Source organism: Canis lupus, chromosome 24, assembly GCF_003254725.2.
Source record: "Canis lupus dingo isolate Sandy chromosome 24, ASM325472v2, whole genome shotgun sequence".
Lineage (NCBI taxonomy): Eukaryota > Metazoa > Chordata > Mammalia > Carnivora > Canidae > Canis > Canis lupus.
In genome coordinates, this window is record NC_064266.1 from 5,602,071 (window position 1) to 5,627,833 (window position 25,763).

The following is a 25,763-nucleotide window of genomic DNA, read 5'->3' on the forward strand; positions in this document are numbered from 1 at the left end:
TCACGCTTATGGTGCTCCATCCTTATCCCCTGGGCTATCCCACAGACATGCTGAACACACTGGCAGCTTCCTACATGTCTGAAGCTGTGCAGATTTGCCTGATCTGCAGGAGGCCCAGTCCAGAAGTGTGGGTGTTAGCGCCCCAGGAGCAGCTCTCAGCTGCTGAGGGGTGGGGGTAGGTGGATGAGTTCCCCAGCTGCCCCACATCTCGTAGCAAGGGTTCAGAGGTGAGTGCCACAGTCTCGGGGTCCTTAGCACTACTGAGGCGTGGTTGTGCACAGTGGTGATTTGTTCATTATACACCTTTTATTGCCTTTGTTCCTTTCCCTGGATCACTTCCTCCCTTCCAGGGCTTCTTGGAGTAAACAACATGTACCCAGTCCTTGCCTCAGGGGAGCTCAAGGGGTTGGCCAGGGGAAGGCTGGACCTTCATGTTCTCTGTCCCATCGAGATGGTCACATGAGAAGGTAGAAATGGAAGAGCACATTCACATCTTGTTGGTTGGTCATATCAGTGATTTGAGTTGACAAATCTTTGAGTGTCTACCTACATCAGATCAACATGGTTTTGACTGTCAGCTCAGTATCAGCGCCCCTTTCTTTTGGTCTTGTAGAAGGGAGTCATCCCTAGATGTGGCCGTGGAAAATGGGGTCCTGGAGAAACCACTGACCCAGTCTGAAGCGTGCTCTGAAAATATCACAATATATGCTGACAAGACAGATTGCTGTTGGTTTCACCAAACTGTCATCCATCTGTTTATACTGCCCATGTCCTTACATCTCCAGAACAGAGCTGCTGTATTTTTAACAGCCAAAATAAGCTAAAGCCAGCCACTCTTTGCTAGGTACTTTGAAATAAATTCTTCAACATACCAAGTACATGCTATAGTCACAGTTATTGAGATTTTAAGACTTTTGATGGAATAAAAATTCTTGATGACTTTTAAATATCTGCATTTGGCTAACCTCTAGGACTTATTGTCTATGTATATATATGGTTATTGGTCCCAGTAATGCCCAGTGTTGCTTATCTCAAGAACACTAAGGAGGCTTTAAAGTTTTTCACCTTTTTCCTTGAAAATCCTCCAAATTTTAAATGATGTAAGTTCTTGTCAAAGGTTTTCACTTAAAAACAGCTTTTAAAGAAGAACCTAAAGCTGCCATATGTGCTTTTCCATGCAATTGGTATATCTTCAATGTATCCAGGAAAGGGCAAGAAACTAGGGTGATTGGGGAAACACAAGGTGGGGTGGGAAGCCTTCACCTTCAGGGCTACAAGGCTTCTTTTGCCTAAGAACGATTCTGGGGCTGGAGAAGAACTTCCAGAGCAGAGAATGGGAGGGAACTGGGAAGGTGAGTTCAGGAGAAGGCAGAAGGCTGGAGATAGGGAGGCTGGAGAACAGAAGGGCAGAGGAGGAGCCAGGAGTACAGAGGGAGAGAGGATGAGGCAGTGGGAAGACAGGGAGCAGAATTGTGGAGCAGACTCAACATCACCCTCAGGCCAGCCTTAGCATCGGGAAGGAAAGCAAACATACAATTTTGGGGAAGGTTTTTGACATCCAAGGTTGACGTGTTTTTTTAGTTAAACCCTAACTAACTAGAAATCTCAATGAACTTGAATACCCATTCCTGAGCAGCTGCTTGGATGCTGGATTTAAGACTAGGTAGAGATATAGACAGTTGGGTTTTTAGTGGAATTTCTAGCATCTCTGTAAATGGATTGGCAGGTGGATTCTTCAAGGGCACATTGGACTCTAGTTACTCTAGTCTCTCTCTCTTTTTGAAAGATTTTATTATTTATTTATTTATTTACTTATCTATTTATTTATCAGAGAGAGAGTGTGCGAGAGAGCACACAAGCAGGGAGAGTGGCAGGCAGAGGGAGAGGGAGAAGCAGGCTGCCCACTGAACAGGGCACTGGATGAGGGGATCAGGACCTGAGCTAAAGACGACACTTAAGTGACTGAGCCACCCAGGCACCCCCTCTACTCCCTTTCTCAAAAAATGGTTTAGATCAGTGATTCTGTGTGGACCAGCAACACCTGGAGGGCATATTAAAATACAGCTTTCTGGGTCCTGACCCCAGAAATTCTGACCCACTGGCCAGATATTTTACATTTCTGAATCATTTTACATTTCTCATTATCCCTCGTCATCATTAACCACACTTTGAGAACCGCTGGCCTAGATCTCAAACACATACCATATCAGGGTTGGAATGTTTTCTAAAATTAGACTATTGACCCAGAGTCTATATTTGGAAAAAAAAAATCTAGAGGTTTCTGCTGGTGGAGCTTTTGAAAATGCAGCAGACAGCATCTAAAGCATAATGAAAACACAAGCGTCCACACATTTCTGAGTTCTGGTGCAAACAAAAGAGAGTACTTCCAAATGAATTCTCCTCAACACACCAGCAACTGCACATTCCAGTGGCACCTACTCACCTTTGCGAGTGTTGGAGGCAGTTTATCAGATGATTGTCCTCAAAGCAAGAGAATGTGCTGCAGAAGCATCTGGGTAATCCCTATTTTAAGGATAAATATCAGCTGGACTTTATGATCACCCTGGGTAGTTTTAAAGCCTTGACTGATGGGAGCCAGGAGTGGTTGTTTGGGTGTGATCCTCACAGGAAGATTGAAGAAGAAAGGGAGTTCAGCACTCAATCTTGACTAGTAGAGAGAAGCCCAAGATAGATTCCAGTCCTGTTGTTTCCCATTATTTTCCATTAACTAGCTGCATGACCCACTGGTCAGTCTGGCCCCAGCCTATCCATCTGTAAGCAGAGACCCTAGATTCTGAGCTATGTTTGACAGAGCCTGCAGGTCCTTGGAGCTGCAGAGGGACCTCTGAGGATAGAGGGCTGCTGGGGGTGGGGGGAGCCTGCCCCCCTACTGTACTGTGATCATGTCCTTCCAGAAGCATGCCTCTGCTTTGCCTCTATACATTGGCATCCTGGGATATTTTGTTTGAAAGATGACACATGTGATTCAAAAAACATTTGAGGACCAATGACCTCTAGGGTTCCTTCTGTTTCTAACACTGTGAGTGTTTGATCTCTTTATAAGTAATGACACAAAGGGTCCTTGAAACTATTTCCAATTCGAAACTATTTCCAATTCCTCGGCTCTGGGGATTGTGGGTCAGTCATGGACAAATTTTTGGTTAAAATGAAGATGTTTGAGAATTCTCTGCCTTGCTTCATCCTCAGCAGTCTTAAGAGGGGTGTGGTGGGAGGGTGGGGATAAGGGTGGGGGTTGGGGGGGGTAGAAGGATATCTAGAACGACCAGCTCAAGGTCTTCAACCAATTATGCCCCATATTGAGCCATGCGCCTCCAAGGGGTATCCCTGTCCCCAGGGTAGAGGATCACCTCCACAACAATCCAGTGTCCCTGAAGGGAGTGGAGCTGCATCCCTGCACACTTTGATTGTCCCTCCCATCACTGGGGTCCTGGTAGGACCATCAGTCAAGAGGATGGTCATGTGACCCATGTTGGCCATCACAGCCAGAAGTCTCTCCCAGAAATGTGACTCAGGAGACCCAGTAACTAATTCATTTGCAGCCATTACCTACTGCCGCTCAAGTCCTGGGCCTGCCCTGTTTTCAATTCTTATTGAGACATGGCTGCCATTCCTTTGGAATCTATAAATTATCCCAGCTCTTTCTGCTTCCTCAGCTCTTTCCCCTTGCTGGAAAGACACTCGGGCTTCCTTGCCTTTTTTTTTTTTTTTTTTTAAAGATTTTATTTATTTATTCATGAGAGATGCAGAGAGAGAGGCAGAGACAGAACCAGGCTCCCCATGGGGAGCCTAATGTGGGACTTGATCCCAGGACCCAGCGATCACGACCTGAGCTGAAGCCAGATGCTCAACCACTGAGCCACCAAGGTGCCCGACACCTGGGCTTTCTTTGCATTACCATTGCATTACCATTTCTCTCATGAAGGGGCTTCACCAGGCTGATGTGACAGTTCTGGGTAATGCAGAGAGCCAGTCACCAGGAATTCTGGGGGACATGCTCACTTCATTCATGGGGTAATTAACACCTTGATCATACAGGTGCATCCATGGAGCTTCCAGGGGTGGGCAGCCTGCATCTTCTGAAAGAAGAAACAATGTTGTTGAGGATTCACTGGACTCTGCATTACTATCCCTGCGACCCAGGATTTGAGGACCCATCATTAAATCCTGAGGGCAGAGCTCATCGAAAGTCAGTGACTGAGTCATTCATTAATCAAGAGAATGAGCCCAGAAACTGAACACCTATAGTTAGTTTTCACATTAATTTAGTTCTGACACTTCAGAGCCCAGTTCCTGGAGCCATGTATGCCTGTTTTGTAATTTGGTTCGTTCTCTTACTTCGAATTAAAAAAAAAGACTTCAGACCCTATGTGGGTCTTTCAAAGGGTGCAATTTTCCACTATGCTCTTGCATCTCCCAGTGGGTAGCAGAGGCCCAGTTTCAGGTTGGGGAAAGCAGAGAAGAGTCTAGAGGCAGTGGGCAGGGAACCAGCTCCAGGTTGGGGTACTTCTCTCCTTCTGTCTAAGGGTTCCCTTCTTAGTTGCTTAGTGTTAGCCTCCCTGGTACCTGTAAAGGGATTCAGAATATTTAGAGGGAAGGATTTCGTAACCAGAAATGAGAGAAACTGGGGATGTTCCCCTTGGGACAGAAACCTGGAGGAGACACTGAGGAAGAACGGTATGCTCCTTTGTGCCCCAAATTAATCCTGTAGAATTGCATTGTCCCACTTGGGAGCCATCAGCTATAAGCTCTGGGGAGCGATGGAAGCACAGGAAGTTCAAATCATGATGTGTTTTAAGTGTAAAATCACACCAGGTTTCAAAGACCTTGCCTGAAAAAAAAAGAAAGTAAAATATCTCATTAATAACTTTAAAAATATTGATTCCATGGTGAAAGGATAATATTTTAGGTATATTGGGTACAGTAAAATGTATTTTTAAAATTATTTTCACCTGTTTCTTTTCATTTTATTTAATGAGCTACCAGAAAATTTAAAAATATGCTTGAGACTTGGATAGTGCTGTATTAAGATAGCTTATTTCATTTTTATTTGCATAAGCCTATGCAAAAAGGGATGCTTTAAGATAATTCCTGGCAGTTGCCAATTGACCTAGTTGATTTTGTAGAACTTCAAAGTTCTTTTAAGATAAACTTCGGGGTACCTGGGTGACTCAGTCAGATAGTGGCCAACTCTAGATTTTGGCTCAGGTCATGATGGCTCAGGGTGGTGGGATTGAGCCCTGAATCAGGCTCCATGCTCAGCACAGAGTCTGCTTGTCCCTCTCCCTCTGCTCCTCCTCCTTGCATTCTCTCTCTCTCTCTCAAATAAATAAATAAATAAATAAATAAATAAATAAAATCTTAAAAGATAAATTCAAAGTTCTTTTTGGTAGATAAAATAGCCTCAAGTTTGAGTTGGGTGGGGATTAGCTGTCCCTCTACAGTTTTGCTCAAGGTCCAGACTAAGTTCAGACAGGCATGTATTTCTTAATTAAGCATTTCTTCTGATGCAGGCCCCAAAGTTCATACAGCCTGTTTTCTAGTCTCATAATCCCAGCTCTCTGATGTGGTAGGTGCTGAGGCAGCACTTTGCATGAAAAGCTCATTCAAGGCAGGTGGTCCATTGGAGTTGGAATTCTGATATCCTTATAATCAGCATCTGACAATCAAAATCTTCCCACATCAGTCATCTTTTATAGGAATGATTAAGGAATCAAGTGCCTTTCTGAGGAATGCAAGCAGAAGGCCTCCCTGGAATCTAAATCCTAGTAGTGTAAGCAGGGATGTCTCAAAATACCTTGGCCAGTCCTCATGCCTGACTGTTTTAACTCTCCATCCTCATTCTCAAGGATGGAGAATGTCTTAAATACGTTAACCAACCACATATCCACCTTTATTGATGAAAGCCCATGGCTCCCATTCATCATACTTTTTAACAAGTCAGTAAAAAATTCACTTGGCAAGGGCTCAAGTACTGGCAGTTGTGCGTGACAGAGGTATCTCCAGAGAGTGACAATCCCAAGGAACCCAAATAATGCTCGCTGGTAATGTCACACTGGACCGCTGTAGTATTCAGGCGGTTCCAGCCATCACTGCACTATCTTATTAAGAGCGTAGGATTTTAGCCTTTTTGGTTCACCTAAACAAGAGCAATGAGATGAAAGTCAGGGAACTATCAGAATGTTGGACGAGAACATTCAGCCTTGTGTCCTAAGTGTCATTTCCAACTTTAAAGGAATAAACACTGTTCACCACAGCAGTCATTTAAAAAAATGCATTTTGCATCAGGATAAGTGTCAGCAGTCCTTGGGAGAAAACTATTAAAACGAAAGTTTCAGTATTTACAGAAGACTCTTTCCTGATCTTAGAAACTCAACTTCCTGATGATGAGATACAGAACAGATATAGATATTACTTAAATTTTAAGGCTGTTGGTATGTAACTATACCCTGATTTTCTCCCTGATATTTCTAGATCAAGGTTTTGCAACCCTGGCATTACTGACATTTTGGACTGGAGCATTCTTTGTTGTGTCCTGTGTACTGTAGGATATTTAGCAGCATCCATGGCCTCTGCTCACTAGATGCCAGCCGTCACACCCCACCACCCAAGTGGTAACAATTTGAAATGTCTCCAGATATTACCAAATGTCCCCTTGGGGGCAAAATCAGTCTCTGTTGAGAACTGTTCTAGACCAGGTCCAGTGCCTTACTAGAGATGTGGAATCTCAGACACTCTCCCGGACCTACTGAACAAGAATCTACCTTTTAGTAAGACCCCCAGCAGGTCCATGTGCCCATACTCCTGGCTGGTTTCACACCCTTGTGCCCATACCTCCACTGTGTGGCCCCTTTGACTTGGTTGTGTGACTCATTTTCTTGTTGCAGGAAGCTGATGAAGCCTTACTGCATAACCTGCGCCTTCAGATCGAAGCCCAGTTTCTACAGGATGATATCAGTGCAGCAAAGGACAGGTACAAAAAGGTAACCAGGAACCTTCTGAAGTCCTTCCCCCAGATAATCCAGTTTGGGTTTGGCCAGGCAAGGCCAGGGTACTTGTAGCTGACACAGGAGCCTGCTCTACTGGGTTCCTTCTGTGTGTATTGCCCCTGAACCAAGTGGGTGAGGGGTTGGTTGCTAGAGGGCACTCAGTGAGTCAGATGTGTACAGAAGAGGAGGTAATTAATTGCATGTGTGTTGGGGGCAGGGCTTGGGAACTAATGTCTGTTGAGTACGTTACAATCCACAAAACAATTTTACATAGATCATCTTGAGTAAGCTAGGACCTGTCAGTTGTTTTGGCTCAGAAAATGCAGAAATGCAGAAAATGCAATATATCTATATTAGCTCTGCCTCTAACCAGTTAGCTGGCACTCAGGAACTTCCTGTCATGTAGTGACATGTGCTGTGACAGTGCTCTGCTCTGCCTCCCACCCCCACTAGCTTCTCACAGGCCTGACTCTGGGGGGCCGTGGTGTACTGGAAAAATCAAATCCTGGAGCTGTTGTAGCCAGGGCAGGTAGCCTTCCCACTCTGAGCTGCATCTTCAAAATGCAAATGGCAGACTCTCCTGCACAGGGGTAACTGTAGAGGACCTGTGAGCCTGGCCATGGTCCTGGGGGCTGACCTCTCTGGTGGCCTGTGGGCTCCCTCCAGCTGCCAGTATCTGCAGCTGAACCTCTGGATGCTGTCCAGGCAGTGGGGAAGTGTTGGGGAGCAGCCTAAGCCAGTGATTGATGCATGTTGGTGGATTCATGCCCCAGCTCCCTCTCTCCTGCTGTCCTGTGTGGCTCCCGGGGATCCCCACAGGGCCTGAGCACCAGATGGTCACAGTGGTAACTTACCTGTAACACACTCCTTATTGGCCCTTCCTTTCCTGTCTCACTTCCTCCAATAATGTTTACTGACATCGTCACCCAAATAAACTATTTGCACTCAGACCCTTCTCTTAGGGCCTGTATCTTAGCTCGCTTAGGCTGCTGTAAACAAAGTACCACCAACTGGCTTATATGCAACGGACATTTGTTTCCTACGGTTCTGGAGGCTGTAACACTGAGATTGGGGTGCTGGCATGGTCAAGGTCCGGTGAGGGCCCTCTTCCTGGCTTGCAGACATCTGCCTCCTCACTGTGTGTTCACCTGGGCATTCCTTATGCCACCTCTTTGGTGTCATTTCTTCTGAGGGTACTAATCCCATCCTGGGGCCCCACCCTCAGACTGCATCTAAATCTCCTTACTTCCCAAAGGCCCCCACCTCCACACCCCAACCCCCTGGGGCTAGGGCTTCCATGTGTGACAGGGTCACAGCATTTCATCTCTAACCATCTGCTTCTGGGGAAACTGAGGCAGCATGTGAGTATAGGTGAGACACCTGGTACAGCCTGGAGCTTGGTGTGTGCTCAGTAGCATTATACTCTATTCCTGCCTCAGTGTGGACCTGCCTGTGCACAACGGGAGGCCCCGTTGCTCACACTGAAGGGGCCCCCCTTCCTGTAGCATTTCTCTGCCTTTTCTCCGGGCTTGGCCTGTTTCCTCCTCCCCATCCGCTGCCTTGCCCACACTGTATTTTGCAGGAATGGTGCCTGGGGCCATCTTTATGCTGAAAGCATTCTTCGAGGCCATTTAGAACCACGATAATAGTGAGAGTTCGTACAGCAAAGCTTCTGTGCATTATCTCACTGGTCTCAACACCAGCGTGAGATAGTGTCCTAGAGCAGGCTCCCTATGAGCAGAGCCCAGGGTGTGATTCTTGCGTGACTGCTGTATTAGTGGTGCACTCTCAGGAGGAAAGGAGGGCAAACAGGGTACAGGGGTGGGAGCTGAGCAAGGGTGTGGGCTTAGCTGGAGTCTGGCCTTTTTCCCTGATCTGTGGGGGGTGCTGGAGGATGGAATGCTCTATAAGGTTGGACCTAATTGAGGCCACAGGCTGGCCTTCTGTACTCCTGTGCCAAAGGGTCATTGGTTTGGGTCAGGGTGAGGTGGCATTGGGGGGATTGGCCGTTGTCTGGCTGAGGGCCGTTCTCTGTGCTCTGCCATTGGCTCTCACACACAGAGCTGGGCAGGTGTTCTGCTGGGAAAGGGAGTCAGATACCCTCTCCAGATTGTTAGTCCTCTTCTACGGAAAAAAAATCTGCATTTTAGGACTTTAAATCACTTATTCGAGGCCACATCCAGCTAGTAAGTGAGTTACTCTGGGGTTGACTGGCCATCCTTTGAAGCACTGCCCTGTTCTGGGGACAGAAAGGGTCCTTTGTACCCTGCGGGGTCTCTTGGTGCCCTGTCCCTGCTTTTCTCTCATAGCTCTGCCATCGTGGGCTCTAGGAAGACCAGCAGCAAAGTGTCCATGTCACTGAAAGGAAACGGCAAGATAAACCAAGCCTCAGTTTCTTCAACTGCCCCCTTGTTCTCGTGAAGGTGAAAGTGTCCACTGCTCAGGTCACTGCCTGTCTTGTCTGTGATGGTGAACATGTGAAAACATTCATCCCTGGTATCATCTGGTCCTAGAGGCAAAATCTCAAGCAGCTCAAGTTTTAATGAGAATGTTTTCCTTCCCCCAACAGAATCTCCTGGAAATTCAGACGTATGTCACCATCCTGCAGCAGATTGTCCAGACCACCCCTCAAGCATCTGCCATCACAAGTGGGATGAGAGAGGTAAGAGTCGGAGCCCAGGCTGCAGGGAAAGCATATTTGGGGATGACTCTTACTCTGCCAAGGGCCTTGCTAACAGAGGCCCACACAAGGCATCAGGTCAGACCGGGCGCTGAGCTGCAGTGGGTTCACTGGCACCACGCTCACTCTGCATTCACGTTGGAAGTTTACCTTTCTGTTCTTTTACTCAGACTGGGAACACTGGTATTTAAGCAGCTGAGGACAGAAACTGCGTCCTTGACCATCGTCTTAGGCATTTGCCCCTGAGAATTCTGGGCTGTCCTTCCCTGTGTACTTCATAAGAAACTGCCAGACTGTTTCCCAAAGTGGTTTGCATTGTTGCGGCCCATCGGCGATGAATGTATGAGAGTTTCAGTTGCTTTGCATGCTTGCCAGCACTGGGTATGTCAGGTTTTTAGTTTGTTTTTGCTTTTTGCTCTTCTAATAGGTATGTTGGATACCTCACCGTGCTTTTAACTGCATTCCCTAAGGGCTAAGGATGCTGAGCATCTTTTTGTGGGCTTATCTGCCATTCATGTAGCTTCTTTGTTGCAGTATCTGATCAAATCTCTTGCCCATTTTTAAAAATAGTCTGTTTTCTTAATCTCCTTATCAACTTGACCATAAATTTTGAATACAGAGGGGCCCTGAGAATTCATGATCGTGTTTTCAAGGATGGTCTCTGTTAATGATTGTGTGAGTTTGTGGGATGAAAACTACTAGGAAAAAATAGAGATTACAGAAGCCAGTTTTTAAAAATGTGAATTTGGTTGTAAAAACCTTATTTCTGATATAATGTTCCACGTTCCTTCTTTTTTGAGCTCTCTAGCTGCTGGTATAGTTTTTTCCTAATGTGGTTTAGTGGATTTTGTGATGCTTAACATGAGACTTGTAAAAATAAGCTGACAGTAATGCAGATTAAAACAAAAATGTCCCAGTGCCCCTTCTGCAGAGGTTGTGGTAGGCTGGTACAGGTTTGGTGGACTGGTCAACTGGTGAGATTCTGGATATTTTTTAAGGATGACTTAGGACAGTGGTGTTTAACCCCAGTGACACTTGGATTTGTCTGCACGTCTGCCTAGACCACACCCCAAGTCAATTAATTGCCTGGCAGGTAGAGTCCTGATTCCCTCATTTAGAAGCTCCCAAGCAGGATGCAGACAAGCTGCAGAGCCTGTGGGCCAGGGCTGCTGGCTGCTTGGGTCTTTTTTTTTTTTTTTTTAACTTTTTTATATCAAAGCTGAAGAAACCCCAACATTTGCTTTTAGAAGACACTCTATTTTTTTTTTAAAGATTTATTTATTTATATATAGAGAGCACACATGTGGAGAGTCGGGGGTGGAGCAGAGGGAGAGAATCTTAAGCAGGCTCCACCCCTAGCATGGAGCCCAATGCGGGACTTGATCTCACTACCCTGAGATCATGACCTGATCTGAAACCAAGATTTGGTCGCTTAACTGACTGCACCACCCAGGCACCTCTAGAAGACACTTTAAAACTCTGTCAAGTAACATCCCCGAGGTAGGAAGGTTGCTTGTTCTTGGGGATATTCTTTTTTTTTTTTTTTTTCTTGGGGATATTCTCATCCGGATTGCCCGCCAATCACCATTTCAGGTGCCCGCCCTCCATAATTGGTATAACCAAGGATCTGCAAAGACCTAAAAGACCTTTTCCTGATGCCTTAATTTTCTTTGTCAGAGATTTCTTTCCAGATATCTTATTTTTATTGTGCATACTCATTTTTCCCTTGATTCAAAAGGGTTTTACACCAAAGCACACTTTTAAAATCATATCATCTGTTTCTTCATAACAAAATTCTTCTGAGTTGTAAGAATATGCGGACTGTCTGGACTTGGTCTGAGAGCATCAGAGATTGTCAGATCTTAGCTTCATTTAGGAACCAGTTAGAAATGCAGAATCTCCAGCCTGAGCACAGATCCACAGAACCTGTCTTTTTAGTAGGACCTCCCCACCGCCCCCAGGAGAGGCACAGATCCAGGAAGCATCACATTCTTTACTTATTGTCACTTAAAAATTCTATATATGAACTAGACGGTCCCTTTCAGCTTTGTTTCATTGACTCTTGTTACCTGGAAAATGTGTAAGTCACCTTTGCACAATGAGGTTATAATTAGTATTGTTGCTTAGGAACACAGGTCACCCCTTAACAAGTCAGTAAAGCATAAAGCTGGTGCCCTCTAGCCACTGGGGAACATCTATGGTCACATAAACTGAGTGTATTTTTCACTGCAGCAAGGGAGCTTGTACACTGTGGAGACTTGCAGGGTGCCTCAGTGGAGGAGGGATGTATGAGAGGATGGAGGCCTGTTAGGTGATGTGGGGGAGGGACCTGCTCTTAATTGGGTGCCCTCAGGAGAGGGGTGGTCCTATGACTGAGCATCCACATAATTGGTACTTGGTGATTAAGGAGCATCACTTGTGTTGGTGAGGAGGACCAAATGTCCCATTTGGTCATTTTTGTGGGTGCTCAGACACAGGGCAGTCTTATTTCTGGCTCATTCCCCCATGGTCCCAGTGTGACATATTCAGATGTTGGGTGCAGGGGTGGGGATGCTCATTTATAAGTAGGGAGCATCACGACCTGGTGATTAGTGCTGCTACCAGCTGACAGTGGCTAGGCTGTCTTCCTTCCTCTTCAACGAAAATCCCAGGGTCTACTGTGGACTCTGGGGGCGGGCATGAGGAGGGGTGTAAGATGAATAGGAGCTGGGCAGTGAGGAGAGACAGGGCCAGGCAAGCAGGCAGGGCCCTGGCAGGGGGGTGGGGCAATGTATGTGCACCGGATCTGCCTCTCTCCTGAGGCTGCAGAGCTAGAATTTGCAAAGTGTGGCATGTATGCACACCTTCCACGTGCTAGTACTCGGGGACCTGGATCACGCTTCCTCCGTTTCTGCACATTTGTCTTGCTGTAGCTTTCTCTGCTTCTGCTGTTGTTCCAGCCACTATGCAAAGTGATGGAAAGCAGTGGCTGCTGTACAGGTGTGGCTTTGGACAGGGGAGCACTGGGCTCATGCTTGGTTTTTGATTTTTGCCTGGCGGTGGGGCAGCATGCTGTGCTTTGTGTCAGACGGCACTCCTCTTGAACAGTCAGGATTTTTACAAGTGATTTGGATGTTTTGTTTTGTTTTTTTAAAAAAGATTTTATTTATTTATTCATAAGAGACAGAGAAAGAGAGGCAGAGACATAGGCAGAGGGAGACGCAGGCTCCCTGTGGGGAGTTTGATGTGGGACTCGATCCCAGGACCCTGGGATCACACCCTGAGCCAAAGGCAGATGCTCAACCACTGAGCCCCACAGGTGCCCCTGATTTGGATGTTTTTGAACAGGCAGTGGAGGGGCTGGGTGGAGAATGGCGGCCACTTGGTTGTGTGGAGAGATTGAGGCAGGTCTTCTCCCATGTTGCCCTGTGGAATGTTGATAGGACAGGGCCCCTACTTCCCTTTAGTCCCTTGGAGCCTGACAGCTCCTGCCTGGTGCAACAGTGACATCTCAGCCCAGTTGAAAGGCCAGGGCTCAGACTGACCATGCCATCTGCATGGACAGACAGCAGAGCCCAGCAAGAGTCTGCATTCCCAACTTTCCTTTTCATAGAAGGAAAAGACGTGCCTTGTGCAGAGTCTCTTAGCCAGGTTACGGCACAGCCAGGTCTAAAATATAGCTCTCCTGTGATTTTACACTCATAGCATTTATGGTTCAGACTCTGAAGCCAAAGTGAAAAGGTGCTAATAAAGGGTGGCCACCATGGACCTGTCTTAGTCAGCTTGGGCTGCTGTAACTAACAGCACAGATGGTTTATTTTATTTCTCACCATTCTGGAAGGCTGGAGGTCAAAGATCAGGGTGCTGGCAGATTCAGTTCTTGTGAGGGCCTGCTTCCTGATTTGTAGACAGCTGCCTTCTTGCTGTGTCCTCACATGGATTTTCCTTGGTGCATCTTGGAGACAGAGAGAGAGAGAGAGAGAGAGAGAGAGAGAGTAAGCACTTGGGTGTCTCCTTCTCTTCCCATGAAGACACCACCCCAACTATGAGTGCTCCATCCTCATGACCTCATCTAGACCCAGTCCCCTCCTGAAGACCCCAACTCCTACTATCATCCTATTGAGGGGCAGGACTTCAGCCTATGAATCTGGGCAAAGGGACATAAGCAGGAAGAAGCTTCTTTGTACCCTTTGCCTTTGGATTTCCTCACATATCAGGCACATGTGAGTGCTATATCTGGCCTTTTCATGCAGGAAAAGCTCCTTACAGAACGGGAAGCTGCTGCCCTGCAGAGTCAGCTGGAGGAGGGCCGGGAGGTGGTGTCCCTCCTGCAGGCACAGAGAACGGAGCTGCAGGCCCAGGTACGACTCTGCACCCTCCTGTCCACTGCTCGCCACTGGGTGTTCACACCACACATGTGAATTGGGTTTTACAGCACGTTTTATTCAGGTGTCCTGTGCATGCAGAAAAGTGTACAAGTATCCAATGGGGGGGGGGGGGTGTTCTCACACACTCAACACACCCATGTGTCCAGTGCTCAGAGCCAGAAATTGGCCTTTCTAAGTAGTGTGACCAGCTGTCCTGCTTTGAGGGTTTCCCAGGACAGAGGACTTTCATGCCCAGACCAGCAGAGTCCTGGGTAAGTGGGGATAATGGGTCTGCTAATTCCAGGAGCCTCAGAGGTTCGCCTCCTGCTGCTCCTCTCCAAGGCTCTCCTGACTTCCGCACCATCGATATGCCCAGTTTAACCCTGCTCTTAAAAATAAGAAGAGATGCATACATATTGGAATTTTTATCTTCCACTTGGTCAAATCTATGCTTCCTGTTTCTCTTTTCATGACCTAAAAATCTCTCCTTTGGAATTTGATAACAGGCTTGGGAAAGGGTGGTTGTGTCAATGTTTGCCTCTGCTCAGAATTTGTTAGCGTGAAGCTCCCACTGCCACTCCCTCTCCCCCTTTTTTTTTGGTGAAGTTTCATTTGAAAACTAAAGTCACCAGAAAAACTCACTCTTCTTTCTGTGGCCTCCATTCTCAGTTAATGAACTTTGTGGCTCGTCCCCCTGATTCTGTCTACTTTTTTGTCTCTTGTTACTATACCATTCTGATGGGGCCCATTGGGCTAAAGTACTGTGCATCTGTGTTTCCTAAATCTAAAAATAAATTGACATTTGGTTTGACAAGTACACGTGAAGGACAAGAGAACAGAAAGTTTGAAAAATTGGACTATTTAGGAAACCTGGAACATTTACATGTTACTCTGCCCCTATGCCTCCAATGCCTGTAAAATCAAAAGTTGAAGCCACAGTGGATCTGGTGCTTTTGTAGCTGTTCAGTGTTCTCCAGATCTGCCCAGGATCTCATTTGGGAACCATGAGGTTCCAGAATCTTCATTTCTGTCCCACTGCACACTGCACAAACCTGTCACTACCTGCTCTCAGGGGCCACTGAACACAAACTGGGATCTGGTGATTATCTCCCAAGGTAAAGATCACAGCTTGAAAAATTGAGACTGTCCTTAAACTCACCCTTCTCATGAAAACCATGGCTCAGGGACCTGATGCACCATTTTGATGACTTGGTCTTTTGTGGTTCCTCTGAGGCCTTGGAAGAATGGAACGAGTGTGAGTGTGTGGTGTGTGTGTGTGTGTACGTCTGTGTGCGTATAGGTGTTTGTGTGTATATGGGTGTATATGTGTGTGTTATGTACATATATGTATGTGTATTTGAATATGTATATGTTTGTGTATCTGTGTGTATGTGCATGTGTGTGTATTAAGTACGTGTGTATGAATGAGAGATTGGAGACCAGTGTTTTCCAAACCACTGTTTACAATTCATCACTGAGTGTAAAGTCAATTCAGCACAAGTGAGTGGCATTAAAAAAGAAGAAATTGACAACACCAGACTAAGCTAGAATAAGGAATAATAGAGTGCATGGCTACTAATGGTGGGATTTGTTTTGTGAAACCTGTGTTTTAAATATATATGTTTGCATATTTAGATATATATTCAAACACACACATACACACACGCATAGTTGTGTGATGTATATGGTCTGTGATGTAAAATGTGGCTCCTCCTGTGGCTGTGGTGACAAAGTTGAAAACCCTGCCCTAGGTAATGAGAAGATGAAAGAACCCAGCCTGACATGGTAAATTCAAGTTCCAGGACAAAAAAAGTTCTGTCTCTATGTCTATGCATTTGTTGAATGTAAAAGTAAGACCTTTCTTAATGGATTAATCTAGTTTCTGAGAATATGAAATAAGCCTGTCTGCTTGGCTGCCTGTCCCCACCCATAGTCACTGCAGGAAGATTTACTGGTCTTGCTCTGATGTTGTTGTCTCTCTAAATCAGGGATCTTTACTTCTGATGCACCCACCTGCCCGGCAATCTGGTGAAGCCTGGGGAACAGTTCTCAGAAAGATGTTAAGGGCATATAATAAAAATATGTATCATTACAAGGAAACCAATTACATTGAAATAGTTATCAAAATATTACCATTTTCTATATAGTACCATGTACTTTTATTAAATAAATCTAGGGGTGAGTCTAGTGAAACACAGGTTGTATTAGTTTTCTCTTGCTGCTCTCATGAATTACTACACATGCAAGGGCTTGAAAGAGCAGTCCTTTATCCTCCACTTCCATGGGTTAGAAGTCTGGGCAGGCTTGGTTGGTTTATCTGCTCTGGGTCTCACAGGTCTCACAAGGCTGATATAAGTTGGCTGGCCTTCTTATCTGGAGTCTCTCAGCAGAGAATCTTCCAGTCTCATTCAGGTCATTGGCAGGATTCAATTCTGTGTGCAGGTAGGATCGAGGACCCCATGTCTTTGCTGGCTGACGGCCAGGAGTTGTTCTCAAGGCTGCCCACATCCCCCAGGCATATGGCCCCTTCTACCTTCAAATCCAGCAACAGTGCATGGACTCTCTCGGACACCTCATCTCTCTGACTTCTGCTCCTAAGGGCTCATATGATTGGGAATAATCTATAATAATCTCCCTATCTTTTAAGGACGTCTGATTAAGAACCTTCATCACATCTGCAAAGTCCCTTTTGCCGTGTAACAGAACATATTCATGGGCAGAAAGCTAAGGGGCAAAGGTCATGGGGACCGAAAGCCTGCCTTATCAGCTCTTATTAAAACACAGATATGGCTGGGCCCACCCAGGAGATTCTGACTCAGTCATGCTGGGGTGTGACCTAGGAATTTGGATTTCTGAATTTCCAGGTGATGGTGTTTCTGGTCGAGGAACCAGATGTTGAGAACACTGGTATAGGGGTGGGCTCCAGGTTGGGTCAGAATGTTCTACATCAGTCCACCGGAGTCCCTGGCTTGGGCCTTCCACAGCCTATTCGGGAGTTGCTCATGGCTGGCTTTTTGCTGATCTTGAAAGGTTATGGAGGCTTCCCAAGAAATAGCTAGGCTGAGGGCTCCAAGGGAGATTTGGTGGCTTAGCCCCTCAGCAGGGCCAATGCAATGACTAGGGACAAGGGACAGGGCTGGGAGAGGGCAAATTACTTGTAGCCGAGGGCTCCCAGCTGGCAGCACCCCAGCATCTGGCTCTGTCTCTGGTCAGTGTCTGATGCTTCCAAAACCCTCCATAGCATGGCCCTCAGGGTGAGGTCCCTAAACTAGCATCTGCATCACCTGGGAGCTTGTCAGAAATGCAGATTCACAGGCCCATGCCAGACCTCCTGAGTCAGGAACTTTGTGGTGGGGCCCAGACATCTGTTTTAACAAGGCCTCCTCCAGGTGATTTTGCAGGCTCAAATTTGAGAACACGGGTCCACAGGATGGAAGGAACAGCATCCTCCTTAGAGCTGGCAGCCCCTGCTTTGAAGCCGAATATAGCCCCTGCATGAGACCCCTGGGATGGCACTTCTTAGAGGTGGAAGTGGAGGGACAGGCACTTCTGGCCTCCGAAATTGCGCTGAGCGCTTCTGTGACAGCAAAGGGAAAAGGTCCTGTTTTGGAAGGCGTGAACCTCCCCGGGAATTTCTCACTGAAGTTGCCTAGCACCATCTAGTGGTCGATTTTGGTAAGAGCGTGTAATCAGTGGAGGACACTTGATTTCTTCCATTTCCTTTTTTATTTTTATTTATTTTTTAAAGATTTATTTATTTATTCATTAGAGACACAGATATATATATATATATATATATATATATAGAGAGAGAGAGAGAGAGAGAGAGGGAGAGAGGCAGAGACACAGGCAACAGGCAGAGGGAGAAGCAGACTGCAGGCAGCGCCAAACCGCTGCGCTACCGGGGCCGCGCCCATTTCCTTTTTTAAAAACTTGTTTTCTTTTTTTAAAATTGAAGCATAATTAATATGCAGTATATGTTAATTTCATGAGTACAGTGTAACGATGCAATGGTTCAGTGCATCAGTGCTCATCAAGTGTGGTCTTAATCCCCTTTATCTGTTTTAGCCATCCCCCACCACCTCCCCTCTGATAACCACCAGCTTGTTCTCTGTCGGTAAGAGTCTGTTTTCTGTGCTTGTCTGTTTTTTTTTTGTTTTGTTTTGTTTTGTTTGTTCATTTGTTTTGTTTCTTAAATTCCACATATGAGTGAAATCATATGGCACTTGTCTTTCTCTGACTGGCTTATTTCACTTAACATTATACCCTCTGGCTCCATCCCTGTTGCTGAAAATGGCAAGATTTTAGTCTTTTTTTATGGCTGAGTAATATTCCACTCATCTTTATCCATCCACCTACTGAATGGTAGAAGAGAGTTGCAAATGACATATCTGATAATGGGTTAATATCCAAAGTATATAAAGAACTGACACAACTCAACACCAGAAAATAACTAATCCAACTAAACATGGACAGAGAACCTGAATAGACATTTTTCCAAAGAAGACATACAGGTGACCAACAGATGAACAGTTGCTCAGCATCACTGATCATCAGGGAAATATAAATCAAAAACCACAATGAGCTGGTGAAAGTGGGGCTCTTATTTTTTTGAACAACCCTCCTCCTGATGAATGGTTTAAATTATTGAGCTGTGAAAATCACAGCGACGTAGGCGTAAGTCCAGTTTTACAAACCCAGTCAGCACTTTGCTGGACACCGCGGATTCTTGGTTGATGGAGGCAGAATCCTGAGGGGCATTGGTGCCTGTCAGAGATCAGAAGCCACCTTTCGGTTGCCCCTGGAGCCTCCTCCCAGGCCAGGCGTTCCTCCCACGGCTTCCACTGGGGGACAGCCACCAACCAACCACCGGACCACTCCCACCAGCAAACGCCAGCTCATGAGTTGTAAAAAAAATCATACTTGCCCTGAGACACAGGCAACAGGCAGAGGGAGAAGCAGACTGCAGGCAGCGCCAAAAGGTGAGGTCGAAAGTTTCTCGTGTCTAATTTCCCAGTTTGTGCCAATGCTTGCTGTCCTAATTACCGTTGAAAAGTTTGCCAAGTGGTTGTGTTCGGGGAAGGAGAGGTCTGTGTGTGGATCACCCTGAATCCCCCTATAGGTCTCCAGTGAGAACACACTGGTCCTGTTTACCTGCTGATATGTGGGAATGGGGGTTTTTCCGAGGACCTGGAGTGTGTGTGTGTATGCGCGTGTGTGCGTGTGTATACTGCTCTCCTGCAGGTGAGAGGAGGCTGACATGGGAGGACGCATGGTTTCAGGACCTGCACAGCTGGCTCTGAATCCTGTATTTATTGGCAAGTCATTTTGCCTCTGTGTCTGTTTCCTCATCTCTAAATTGGGAGTAATAATGGCCCCTCCCCCAGGAGGTTGTGGCGAGGCCGACGACTTGCTCCAAGTGAGAACTTGTCCTCACAAACCGTATTTCCTGCCCTGGGCTGGGGAATCCATACCCAAAGGCTGTACAGATTTGCTTTACACATAATCTTTGCTTGTTTTTACTCTATTTTGGAACACTTCAAACATACATAAAAGTGAAAGAATAGTCTCATGAGTCCCTCTTATGTCACCTACACCCTTACACACCCCCAGGTGTTTCTGAAGGAGTTCCTGGCACCAAATCATCTGATCCAGCAGTGTTTGAACAGGTGTCTCCAAAAGATGAGGGCTTTTTTTTAATAGAATGTGAGTCCACTTTTAATAATTAACAATAATTCTTTAGTTTCACCAAATGTCCAGTTAGGGATCAGATTTGATTGTCTCCTAATTAACTGAGGTGCTGTCTGCATACAGCAAATGTCACCCTTTTCAGCACACCCCTTTCAGTTACATCTGTTTGGCAAATGCATGCAGTGCTGTACCCATACCCACAGTCAAGATATAGGAAAGTCCTCTTGCCCTGAAGTTTCCTGGAGTTGCCCCTCTGTGGTCAGCCTCTCCCCACCTCACCCCACAACCCCTGGCAACCACTGAATGGTTTTCTGTCCATCTGGTTTTGTCTTTGCCAGATTGTCCTATAAATGGAATCAGCCAGTAGGGAGTCTTTCCCACAATTCATTCTTCAGCGTTTGCTTGGATTGGGATCCAAATAAGGTCCACACATTATAGTTGGTTTCTATGTCTTTTATCCTGTCAGTTCCCTGTCATCTCTTTTTTTTCCCCTTGATATTTGTTTGTGGAATATGCATACTTTTACAGTCTGGGGGCTGTGGGCACCAGCTCTTTCCTGTATCCATGGGAGAAAAGTAAGCTTTGATAAAAGGCAGTGTGTTTACCTGCCACCCCCTCCCTGCTACCCAGCTGAACCGGGATCTCTGGCCTTCGAGGCCAGAGTCCCCCAGGCTTGTTCTCAGGACTGCTGTGTAGAAAAGGAACGTTTGACTTCTGGATTCTTCCATTCCTGGATGGCTTCTTGTCTCTGAGATTCGAGCCTCAAAGGGTCTTCTAAATTCCTTATTTCTTGGAAGCATTTTCCTAGAGTGTGTGAACACTCTAGGTGTAGGTAGGAGCATGTGGCTGCACCAGGAATTAGTGGCATGCTTTGGTATTTGACATTACAGGGAACTGAATTTAAAACACTCATTTTTTTTTTAGGAGGAACAGAAACTTGATCAAACAAGCATAAGCAAGAAAGGGTAAACTTAATTTTATTTTGAAATAATTTTAGACTTCTCAAAAGCTGCAAAAAGAGCACACGGCTTTCTCCCATACTCTTCACCCAGCTTCCCCAAATGTTATCACCCCCTTAGTTAATAACCACAGTGTAGTGATTGAAACCTGGAAATTAACCATGATACCATTCTTGGAATGGACTTGACAAAAATTTCACACATTACCCCATCAACATTTTTTTCTGGTCCTGGATTGTCCTTGCATTTAGGCATTGTGTCTCCATCTACTCCTCTCTGGGACAGTTCCTGCCTTTCTTTGTCTTTCATAACCTTAATGGCCAGTTTTTTTGTGGAATGTCCCTCCTTTTGGGCTCCCAGATGTTTTTTCAGGATTAGGATGAGACCGTGCGTTGGTGGCTGGAACCCACCGAAGCGAATGTCTTTCTCTGGCTTCTCATCAGGGGAGTGTCATGTGGGCATCTCTTCCCATTGATGATGTAACGTGGTTAAGGTGGTGTCAGTTGGGTTTCTTCACTGGAAAGATACTATCCCCTCCACCCCCCAAAAGGAGCAAGATATAAAAGGTAGTTTATGGAATTTGAGAGCAGGGTATGGGGCAGGAACCAGGAACTTGGATCTGAGGCAGCTGCTCACTCTCTGTCTCTTTCCTCTCCCACAAACACTCTCATTTCTGTTTGTCTTTGCCATTTGGCTTCATCTCTCTGCCTCTCTGAAGAATCGCCTTTCTCAATTTCTTCATGCATATTATGAAAGATGGCCACACCAAGATGGCGGCCCCAGGGTTCTGTGAACCTGCCACCAGTTTGCTGCTGTTTCTGAGATCCTTTTCCAGATTCCCTGGAGAGGAAGCATGTGATAGGCCCCTCTTTGTCTTCCCCAGCCCTGGTTCTGTAGCTCTGGTCGGGAGAGTGGGGTCACACTGCTGCTGGGACCCCTCTATGAGTGAGGTGGCACAGGCAGCAGACAAGGGGGATGACGTGGGCTGACAGACAACTTCCCAAAGTGTTGAGTATACGTACCCCTTCTCTCCCGCTGTCCTTCCCATCTTCCTCCCCTCCCTCACCATCCTTTCTTCCTTCCGTCTCACCCTCCTTCCTTCCTTCCTGATACAATAAACGCCTTCCCGAAAACCTTTGTTAGCTGTTTTCAAGTGTCATTACATAGGAAACCTCACTATTCCAAGGCCACATCTGTATATAAAGTGAAGAATCAGGTGTCCTGGGAATAAGCAAACTCTGGATTGTCCAGTATGCACACTCAGCTACATGCATGAAATGCCTTGAAACAGACATATGTGAAGTTGAGCTCAAATATTGTCTAGCCCCCTCCCCCCCCACGACTCCCATATGGTCCAGAGACTAGCACCATTAGTATCATGTGGGAAATGGTTAGAATTATACAACCTCTGGCCTCACCCAGACCTGCTGAGTCAGGACCTGCAGCTCAACAACATCCTTAGGTGGTTCACACTGAATTTTGGGATGTGCTGTTCTAGGTAGAAGTGGGTTTTTTTTTTTTGGTTCCATTTATGTTTGAGGACTGATAATGCGTGGTGAATTCTCTCCTACTTGGAAAAATGAGATTGCAAAACAGTCATGACTACACAAATACTAAGCTTGTAAATAGGTACACAGATGGCTCTTTGTGCATTATTAGGAGCTCTTAAAGTGAATATAAGTCCACTTTATATTCTATCATATTTTTATTTTCCTACCTTAATTTTGACTTGCCCTGCATTAGGGTAAAGAGTGTGATCCTGAAGTTGTTTTGTGTATATACCAAGCGCACACTCACACTTTAGCTACCGAAACATATATGTAACTCTACTAATCAGAAATCAGGAAAAACTTAAAGTGTCATTGTGATTAAATAAGAACAGGGAACACCCTCCCACACACTTCATTATTTTAGTAAAGCTAATATCTGATCCCTGCTATGTTTGCTTCTTTTTATTTTTTATTTTTTTGGCTGTCAGATTTATGCTAACTCAGAATATGAATAGCATACTTTATTTAAATTGTACATTTTAGTCCATGGACAGCAGTTTTATTGTTTTCTGGGTTTACCATCCTCAGACTGTCTTTGGGGAAGGCTCCGTTAAGGGCTGATTTCAGAGGGGCCTGGTACTAGTGCATAGGTTCCTTTCTGGCTCCAGGATTCCCAAGTGATTCATTGCTGACACGGAAACTGGCAGAGAAACAAATAAGCAAGGCAAATAAAACTGGGTACCTGAGCATAGGTACCCTGCCACGCCTGTGTCTTAGGGAGAGGATAGGGATAGGTTTCCTTACAGCTGTTTCTTTGCCTCCAGACAGCAGCCCTGGAGCAGAGTATTAAAGATGCCCACGAGTGTTATGATGACGAGATTCAGCTCTATAACGAACAGATTGAAAACCTGCGGAAGGAGATTGAGGAGGCCGAGAGGAGCCTAGAGAGGTCTTCTTATGACTGCCGGCAGCTGGTGGTTGCCCAGCAAACGCTGAAGAATGAGCTGGAGCGGTACCATCGGATCATTGAGAATGAAGGCAACAGGTGTGGTCACACACGGGCACAGCCCAGGGACTGCCCTTTTCTCCCCAACCTGGCCACTTGCCTATTCCACGGATCCTTGTTGAGTGCTTCCCGTGTGCCAGGCACAGTTTTAGGCAGTGGGGATGAGGCAGGGAGGAAACACAACTCCATGACCTCGTGGAGCTGGAATCCTAGTCAGGGAGGCAGCTAACGGATGACTCTATAACAGATAACAAGCACCATGGAGTCAGTTGTGATGGGAGAGATGGGATGGCAGTGGGGCCGTGGTGGGGGTTTTTGAAATTTTAAGTAGGGTGGTCACAGAAGACCTCACAGAGAAAGTTGCATTTGACTCTGCAAGCTTCTAGGGATATAAATGTCTTAGCAGGTAAGATGACCAGGAGTATTTAATGAAATGCTGCAGGTGAAGTGCCTATCACAGTGCCTGGCACTCAACAAGTGCTCGGAAGTGTTGTTATTATTATGGCTGCTACTGTCATTGTTTTTATTGCCTGGTTGGGTCAGTAGTGTGGTTGTTGATGCATTGAGTGGTCTTGTTCATAATGAAGCTGTGACTTGAGCTCTGTTAACTTCAGGAGAACTGGGAAATTATCTCTATCCCTATCCCCATCCCCTATCCCATATCCCTGGCCCCCACCCCTATCCTTATTTCTGACCCCTGACTCATATCCCTATCTCCTATCCCCCTCTCCCTATCCCCTATTCCCTAACCCTATCCTCTATCTCTATCTCAGTCTCTCTATCTCTACATCATTTACACCTACAGTCTTCATCATTACTGTACATCATCTGTATGTACTGACACCTACACTTACATCTGCGTCTACATCATCTGTATGAACATGTACTTCTACACTTAAAGCTACGTTATCTGTCATCTACTTCTATATCTTCTGCATCTATGCCATCATTAACTACATCTATACCTATAACTTCTACATCTACACCTATCCCTACACTTACATCATTTATGTACACCATGCACACTTCCACCTACATCATCTACAGATACATCATCTGTATGTACACCATCTACATCATCTACATCTACATCATCTACACCATTTATACCTATGTCTACACCATCTACACCTACATCTACACCATCTCTACCTACATCTACATCATCATCATCTACATCATCTACATCTACACCATCTACACCATCTGTACCTATGTCTACGCCATCGACACCTACATCTACACCGTCTACACCTACATCTACACCATCTCTACCTACATCTATATCATCATCATCTACATAATCTATATCTACACCATCTACATCTACATCATCTACATCTTTATCACCTAGAACTACTCCTAAACCTCATCTATACCTACATCATCTTTAAGTATGTGCACACTTACACCTGCACTGACATCATCTTCATGCACGCCTGTGTCATGTACATGTGCATCTCTATCTCTCTCTGCATCTGTATTACATATATCTACTGCTACATCATGTATATTCATGTCTATGTTCATGTCCATATCTGTAGATATCATCCAGAGAACAGTTTGGGGACTTGTAGAAGTTAACCTCATAGAAGGACTCTCACTCTCTATTAAGTTGTGACTTTTTATTTAGTCTTACTGATTTGGGGGGTTTAATAAAAGAGAAGCATTCAGGATTACCCCACCAGAAGTAGTTCTTTCCTTCTCTCTGAATGCTCTGTCTTGGCTGCAAGTGCTCAAATGTTTAGCATTAGTATGTGTTTCACAGTTTATGACTTGAGCTCAAAGAAATCCTTCCTATCCTCATCTAGTGCATAAGTATATACATGATTCATGAATAGTCTGATCTACAGAAAGCTTTCCTCATTTTTGCTCACATTAGAGAGTCATTCTTACCCCTGACTGTCTGTGTGGTTTGATGAATTAAAGATGGTGACCATCCTCTTTCTGGTTCTTTCTCCAGGCTTAGCTCTGCCTTCATTGAAACTCCTGTTACTCTGTTCACCCCAAGCCATGGAACCTCTATCAGCTCTCGGCTTGGTGGGAAAGGTAATGCCCTGGCTTCTGCTATTTTCCGTCATGGAAAAGCAGGAAAAAAAATCAAATGGCTTTCTTCCTGAACTTAGCATTCATACTTCCTTCTGATCCATCTGGAAATTAAATGCTTTTATGTGAGATCCTCTGTTCCTCTCTGATCCACCCCCACAGGTGCTGAGTGACTAAGCCAGAAAGTTTACAAGGAGAAAAATCAGACATTCCCACCTTGGAGATGTCATCCTCAGACTTGAAGCATTTAATTGTGGAGAAAATATAATTCAGTAAATTCAGTATTCACTTCAGCAAATGAAGTGAGCTCTGCTGGGCAAAAGTGCTTAATCTAGTGTCTAGGGGCAGAGTAGACGTTAATTTACTGCTCTGCTCATTTCTCTTCCATTCAAAACAGAGTAAAACTAGCTTGGTTGGCAAGCATGGCTTCTGTCAACATTTGGGCCTCTGGGGATGGTTTCACATACCTGTGAGATGCACTGCAGTGTTTGGGAGAAGAGAAGATGCTATTGTTGATTGCTCATACCTATAGTGCCTT

General features: G+C 45.6%; 1 protein-coding gene across 15 annotated transcripts in view; it reads left to right on the forward strand.

Moving 5' to 3' along the window:
* Window positions 1-25,763, forward strand: part of BFSP1 (beaded filament structural protein 1) — a 67,305-nt gene that overhangs the window by 38,962 nt on the left and 2,580 nt on the right. For 14 of the 15 annotated variants that reach the window (XM_025469249.3, XM_025469242.3, XM_025469241.3 and 11 more), the window contains 5 exons: window positions 6,906-7,001; window positions 9,577-9,669; window positions 13,920-14,027; window positions 22,998-23,218; window positions 25,143-25,228. In XM_025469249.3, the coding sequence (XP_025325034.1) occupies window positions 6,906-7,001; window positions 9,577-9,669; window positions 13,920-14,027; window positions 22,998-23,218; window positions 25,143-25,228 (604 nt within the window). The remainder of the gene's footprint in view (window positions 1-6,905; window positions 7,002-9,576; window positions 9,670-13,919; window positions 14,028-22,997; window positions 23,219-25,142; window positions 25,229-25,763) is intronic. The other variant, XM_035705762.2, reaches the window with a different exon arrangement.